The sequence below is a fragment of the Aethalodelphis obliquidens genome, unplaced genomic scaffold, assembly GCF_003676395.1.
Source record: "Aethalodelphis obliquidens isolate GAN/ISIS:26980383/991018 unplaced genomic scaffold, ASM367639v1 scaffold3, whole genome shotgun sequence".
Taxonomy (NCBI): domain Eukaryota; kingdom Metazoa; phylum Chordata; class Mammalia; order Artiodactyla; family Delphinidae; genus Aethalodelphis; species Aethalodelphis obliquidens.
This window is the reverse complement of record NW_020837947.1, coordinates 68,166,863-68,174,314: the sequence shown is the minus strand read 5'-3', so window position 1 is coordinate 68,174,314 and position 7,452 is coordinate 68,166,863. Positions and strand designations below refer to the sequence as shown.

At 41.9% G+C, this 7,452-nt stretch overlaps 1 protein-coding gene across 1 annotated transcript; it reads right to left on the bottom strand.

Annotated features, from left to right (window-relative positions):
• Nucleotides 1–3,099: 3,099 nt before the first annotated feature.
• GJB7 (gap junction protein beta 7) lies at nt 3,100–4,766 on the bottom strand. Its single transcript, XM_027091106.1, has one exon. The coding sequence runs from the start codon at nt 4,764–4,766 to the stop codon at nt 3,960–3,962; it is 807 nt and encodes a 268-aa protein (XP_026946907.1). The 3' UTR covers nt 3,100–3,959.
• Between the last annotated feature and the right edge of the window lie 2,686 nt (nt 4,767–7,452).

The following is a 7,452-nucleotide window of genomic DNA, read 5'->3' as shown; positions in this document are numbered from 1 at the left end:
ACAGGAGACATTAATGTCTGAGAGAGACTTTAAGGTAAAAATAAATTACAGATAAAAAAGCTAAAACAAGATTTAAAAAACTACATATATCACTTTTGTCTGGACAACATTTTTTCTTTTTTCTTTTAATAGAAAATTAAATCTCCGTAGCTGGCGAAGGATCCGATACTTAACCTGTAAGTAGATGGGAATGGTGGCTTATTTGGGTAACATCCAGAGCTCATTTCCCATTGCTTTTGGACAGAATTTATGGGTACAATTATAGAATTTTAAAAGATCATCTACATCTTCTCAGAATAGGAAGGCTGTTTGTTAAACTCTCTGGCACAGTGGAAACAAGATAGGTCTCTGGAAAATTCTCAGAACTCACCACAATCACCGATGTCTTTTACAGCTGAAAGAAGATTTGCTTTGTGAGAAAAGACCCAATTTTATATTAAAGAAAGAGCTGCTGCAGGTCTCTCCCTTGGGCTTTTGTCATTAAAATTCAATTGAACGCTGACATTTTTTACCTCCACGTGCCCCATCACTGCTTTCCTTCCTCACCAGTTTTTCACAGAGCTGCAAAATGCCCTCTCGTTTGTGCTGTGTCATAATAAATATACAGACTAAATAAAATGTAAACTAGGAATACACTGGCATCAATGTTTAAGGCAAGTGTTACATGCATGTGATGAGATGCGAGCTAGAAAGAGATGGGGCACTTTGGGGTTTTCAATTGCTTTATTTTATTTATTAAAAATTTAAGGACTTCCCTGGCGGTCCAGTGGTTAAGACTCTGCGCTTCCACTGCAGGGGTCGCGGGTTCGATCCGTGGCCGGGGAAGAACCCGCATGCCATGCAGCCAAAAAATAAAAAATGTTTAAGGCATCTTTGGGAAATATAGAGATTTTTTTTGTAATTAAAAACAAAAGTACATGTGAAACAATGAAAAGATTTATAAAGAAAAAGTTCATCTCTCCTTCTCCTTCTCTTATTGTAACCAGTGTTGACATCCTTTCCCGTCTTTCCTCCTATTGACACAAACATTCTACACCTACACACATGTAAAAGTTAGGATGCTTGAAGCCTAAGAAGGAAAGGCTAATACAGGAGACGAGTCATACCTCTTTTTTCTATTATACAGGAAAGAAATTAATGAAGAACATGATTTTATTAGGACTCTTTTAGTTGCAAGGCCCAGAAACCCAATTTAAACCAGTTTAAACAAAAATGGGGAATTTATCTTCGATGTGACTAAACTGCAGAAAGGGTAGGGGTGGAGCCAGTGTCAGGGATAGCAGGATCAAAGAATTCAAACATCCTCAGGTCTTTGCCTTTTTTCCCCTCCCCTCTAGTCTTTGCAGTTTGTCTCTCTGAAGAAAGTTGGCTTAATTTCCTTGGGAAGACTGGAACCATAGCCACTTGCATGCTTGGCATTCTTCTATCCAAGTACTTGAAAAAAAAATTCCCTCCAGCTCCAATTAGAGGAAACCCTGTGGCCAGGGGCAAAGTTGTAACCAGAAAGATTCTGGGGAAGAGGGCAAGGGAAACAAAATAATTGCAAGTCAGGAATGGCTTGAATGAAATTAGAAAGACATCTGTTTAGTGATCTGGGAAGCCTGATGTGGTGAGCAGGTAGTTTAAGGCAGACCTATGGTGATTGTTAACTCTGCTTTTACTAGCTGTGTGTCCCTGAAAGAAGAAACTGCCTTTGCGGGTCTCACTTTCTTCATCTCTAAGGTTACTGTCTGAGCACCAGAAGCTTGTAGGGGGGTCAAGTGAGGTGATGTAAATACAGGATACAGGTGTGAGATACCCAACCCCATCTTCACCTCCATGCTCCTTAATGGAAGTGGAAATTTTCTGGAGGTGGGAGTTATATCTAAAGATCCACAACACAGTGTCTTGCTTCTATTAATCATTACTCCATAAATATTTATTGATAAGAGAAAGAATAAAGATGGCAAAATTTAACTGCCAGTTTCTCTCAATCAAATGCTTTGGGTCTTCACTGACACCAAGACAGCCTCCAGAATGTTCATATAGGAAACTCATTTTGTAAATTAATTAAGCTTTAAAAAGAAAAAAATTATTCCCCTTCCTATCTAAACAACTTCATGCATGGCCTTTACCTCCATTACCTTTAAGTCTCGTCTGTACGCAAAGTGGAAAGGCAAGAACGTACATATGCATCCAATCCTCTTAGCTTGAGCAGAGCTTGTTGTCATAACTGAGGTGAAGAGGCTGAGGTCCCCAAAGGCGTTTCAGCAGCAAATTCATCCTCAGACTGAAAAATTCCCTGATGTCCATTCCAGTTCTGTGCACTAAAACCCTATGTTCTAGATTCCATGCCATGATCAGGGCCTCCAAAACCTTAAACCTCTCTAACCACCTATTACTGTAGAAAAAAATATACGTTCCTTTAAGTCCTTCCTGGTTACCTGAATTTGTGAAGGCTAGCTTTTGTGAAAACACAAACATGTTTTCATGTCACAAGGTGAAGTACAATGGATACAAGTACCTGAGTCCAGCAGTGACATGTGGTGTAAACTGGAGGAGGGGGACCACAGAGTTCACATCCTCTCTGCTGTCCAGACAGTCTTTAAAACAGATTATGACCACTGTTGGCGGCATGGTCTGGAGGCTACATGATGACACAAATAACCTTTGTTATGCATGAACTGTAGTGAGACATTTTATGTTAAAGAGGGCAGGCTGTGGAAGACATGACATAATTTTAGTTAAAATTACATTTTTATGAACTTACATTTTGTATAAAAAATCCCAGCGGAGAAGAATGATTTCTGAGCTATCTTTACCAGGCAGGGTTGCAAATCCTATTCTAAAATTGTCAGAACAAGTTTTATTTCACAGAACAATCATTCCCAGTGCAGCCAAGTAACGATATCAATGACAGTCGAGTAACACCGCAAAAACACTTCATTTTTATTCTGGAGAAATGCACATATGTTAGAGTATTAAATCCAAGGAGAATATATCTGTGATTTTTTTTTAAATAGGAAAGTAAAAGAAAGCCATAGTTTTCAAATCAAGTGATAATAAACATATCTTTTTCTTCTTTTTACATTTTTTGAACCAATGTAACAGCATAGTACACATTTTACTATCTAGAAGGAGATGTACTAGCAAATCGTAGGCAAACTATGACATATTGTATAGTACATTGTAAATTCCTGATTGTATAAAGGTCCAACATATGGAAATTTACAAAGTATTTCATTGTTCTGTGGTTAAAGATAAGTGTTCAGTAACTATCAGGTAGGCATATTCTTTATCTGGGTCTTCCCCTTGCTCCCTACCAATGTGCTTCTCTCTGTGGGACCTGCCTTCCCTCATGACTCTAGAATGACCCTTGCAAATGTCTGCTAGTTCAGGCTTAAGTGGAATTATCTCCCAGTAACATTTGTATTTAAGCTGGAGGCCAGTAAATGATGGCTTTCTTCCCTTTCCCCTAGTCCACTTATATCCAGGGACACCTAAACTGCAAAGCGTCCTGGGCTCTGTGGAGTTTTCCCCAGGCTGAACCCCCTCACTGAATGTGCTTCTGTGTGCCCCTGGTTAGCTGCTACCCCACCCTCATCACAGGCTTACTCTACAAAGTTTGAGTAGGGCTGAGTGAGTGGAGCGTTGGCTGCCACTTGGAACGATTGCCAGTGCCTCAATTGTTGTTTGGAGGCCATCACATTCGAAAGAAGTGTCACTTTTTATATTTTCCAGTTGGTAGATCTAAGCACTTAGAAGAATGCTGTTAGTTGGCTTTCTTCAGACTAAGTTGCAATTAACCATTCAAACACAACTCATGTAGGGTTCATGTGGATGAACGCTACCACCAAACAATGAGACCTCTGTCTAGCACATATTGAAAAATTAAAAAATTCCTCCCAAGTGACATTAAGGCTGACACCCTTCGTTTTCCAAGGAAGCCTATGTCTACTTCAGAGGGATGCGGGTTTGCTTTAAGCCTCTTGTGTGCCACAGAGTACCTTTGTTTCCCCTCCCTGGGCTGTGCTCATGGCTGAGTCTAAATGGTGCTTCTGGAGCAAGGGAGGGGCCCCCATCTCACCATATTTAACATATCTGAGGTTGTGGCACTCACACACTGAGGACTTGAGTTTTTTAGAGTATTTTTGGAGACAGCACTTAACAAAACACTTGAGGACCAAAAAACTCAGTTCAGTGAAATTCAACACAACGCACAGGCATGAGGTAATGACCAAGAAGAGGATGAAGATCGTTTTCTCCGTGGGTTTGGAGACGAAGCAGTCCACAGTGTTGGGACAAGGCTTCAAATCACACTTCATAAAATAGGGAACACTAAAGCCACCATAGAGCTTGTAAAATAAAACCAGGAAGCCAATTTCAAAACCAGTTTTAACAATGAGGCTGATCGGGTAAGTGTACCACAGGCCCCCATCCATGGTGCCTGGGCTGACATAGAGTTTCTTCCTGTGCCTTTTCTCTCTACCCTCACGATAGGCTACATGTAGAACCACCAGAAGTGAAGGCGTGGAGACCACGATCAGTTGTAAGGCCCAAAGTCTGACCTGGGAGATGGGGAAGAAGTAGTCAAAACACACATTTTCACAACCAGGCTGTCTAACGTTGCACTCAAACTCTTTCTGCTCATCTTTCCATACATGCTCTGCCGCCACCATGTAGACCAGCAAACGGAAGATGAACGTGACCGCCAGCCAGATCCGCCCGATCCCAGTGGAGTATTTATTTACTCCACTCAGGAGGTCTCTGAGGAACGTCCAACTCATGACTTAGATTCCAAAGAAGGCAATATTCTGCAAAAGAAAACAGTTTCATCATGATTCATTTACTTCTATTCCACTGATCATTTCTACTGTCTTACTTGTAGATTATGGAATTATGGAAGATAAACTTGACTTTTTGCATTATTACAACTCTGGATGTTCAGGGGTCTCTAAGAATCCCATAGGATATGCTTGCTTTCATACAAGGAGGTGACACAGCTGGTCCACAGGACGTAAATGAGCCCATGCCCAGTTTAACTTGGAATTTGGTTTGTCATCCCACACACACTAGCCCATTCCCAGACAAATCCTTCTACTTTTTGGCTTCTCTCTAAGGATGGTTGGGTTCTATGGCTGATCTAGAAAGAATTAGATATGAATCCCAAGGTGACCTTGGTACCTTGAGATATCCCTCACATGCCAGCTTCTCTTTTTTTTTAATGTTCTTTTTTTATTGAAGTATAGTAGATTTACAATATTGTGTTAGTTTCAGGTGTACAGCAAAGTGATTCCTATATATGTTTATTTCAGGTTATTTTCCATTATAGGTTATTATAAGATACTGACTATAGTTCCCTGTGTTCTACAGTAAATCCTTGTTGCTAATCTATTTTATATATGGTCGTGTGTGTCTGTTAATCTCAAACCCTTAATTTATCCCTTCCCACCCTTTTCCTTTTTGGTAACCATAAGTTTGTTTTCTATGTCTGTGAGTCTATTTCTGTGTATTAATTTTTGGATTCCACACATTGAAGTTGTAGTCTCTACTCACTTTCTCTAATTTGTCAGTGCCCGTCCCTAATCCCTAAAGGTTATTCCCTGTCCCTACCGCCTCCTGTGTCCCGTATCTCATCCCAGCTGCTTGCCTACAATTTGATAGTGAGAAGTGAGGCTCTCCACTATGAACTCCCTCAAACTCATGCTCCCTCATCCCTCCAGATCTACTTACATCAGTGCCCAACTTACCTTCTTTACCCAGTTTGGAGGGAGAGGGTTGGTCTCTTCTCACCTCAAAATGATCATGATCATTCCAGCTCTAATCCCATTCTTGATCTACCCATTTCCCCTGCTCTGAATTCTGTATCTTCACCCTACACTGCTCCCTTCCTCTCAGTGTATAAACGTGCTGAAGTGTTGTCCATTTTTAGTGGGGGAATCTTCACAGCTTCTCTTTCTGACAACCTCTATCTTTATCCCTTATTTCTACTTCCTCAACTATTATTTACTCATCAACTCACTGAGTCTAGTTTTTCTTCTCAGCATTGCACTTAACTTCAACTACCTCTCAATTACCAAGTGTTCTGGACGCTTCATATCTCCTTTAATTTTCCTGTGGTGTTTGATACTGTTGCCTGCACTTGTGTTTTTGAAACTCTTTCAGCCTTGATTTCCATACCACTCTCCCTGCTCTTTCTGTTATTCTGATCCTCTTGATTGTACCTTCTTGGTTGTCTTTGCCCAGCCCTGAACAGCTCTGTCCTCTGCTCTTTTCTCCCTCCATATGCCCTCCCTGCAAAACCTCATGCATTCCTACAGATTCAACTACTGCTTTCAGGTTCTCGTTTCTCAAATCTTAGCCTCCTCCCCAGACTTCCAGATCTCACTGCCTCCTGGCTATTATCTAAATATCCTACAGGCATCTCAAACTTGATATGTCTGTAGTTCAATGTATTATCTGCTCTGCTCTTTGATTTCCTTATGTGGTTAAACAGCATCACTAACGCCCAAGCACCCAGGTCAGAAATCTCATATTCATCCTAGATGCCTCTCTCATGACCCTTTTAAAATTGCTCACCAAGTTCTTCTGATTCCTCCTAAATATCTCTCAAATTCACTTCCAAGTCACTGCTGAACTCTCTCACACCCATACAGCCCTCCCACTGCTTTCTACGTCCGGTCTCAGCATCTCCTCCGTTCCCCTCCTAGTACACCCTCAATGCTGCTCAGTTCTCTTGCGCCCCTCTCCGTTTCTTTTGCTCGTTACCCTACAAAAGTGGATAGGAAGCTAGGGAGGCTTCTTTTCCAACTCAGCGACACTGTCTTTCTTGCACTCTTGGCTTCCATCTTGTCATATAACTGAACTCCATGGGCTGGGCAGTGATTTTTCTTTCTTTCTTTCTTTCTTTTTTTTTTTTTTTTGCGGTACGCGGGCCTCTCACTGCTGTGGCCTCTCCCGTTGCGGAGCACAGGCTCCGGACGCGCAGGCTCAGGGACCATGGCTCACAGGCCCAGCCACTCCGCGGCATGTGGGATCTTCCCGGACCGGGGCACGAACCCGTCTCCCCTGCCTCGGCAGGCGGACTCTCAACCACTGCGCCACCAGCGAAGCCCCTGATTTTTGTTTCTTGAGCCTACAGTATGCTCAGCCTTCTCTGTTTAGTGCTCTTTTGAGTTGGTCTCTCACAACCAGCCTGGAAAGTGGGGTTTTTGTTGGTTTGTTTATGGTGGCGGTTGTGTTGTTCTTTCAGATGAGAAAGCAGACTCTGAAAAATAAAGCCACTTCCCAAGGTCACAAAATAAGAGGCAAAGCAGGGTTCAAATCCAATTTTCGTTACTCTAAAACAGAGTTTCTCAACAGTGGCACCATTGACATTTTGGGCTGGATAATTCTTTGTTCCAGCAGCTGTCCTGTGCATTGTAGGCTGTTTAGCAGCGTCCCTGGCTTCTCCCAGCTAGATGTCAGTAGCAC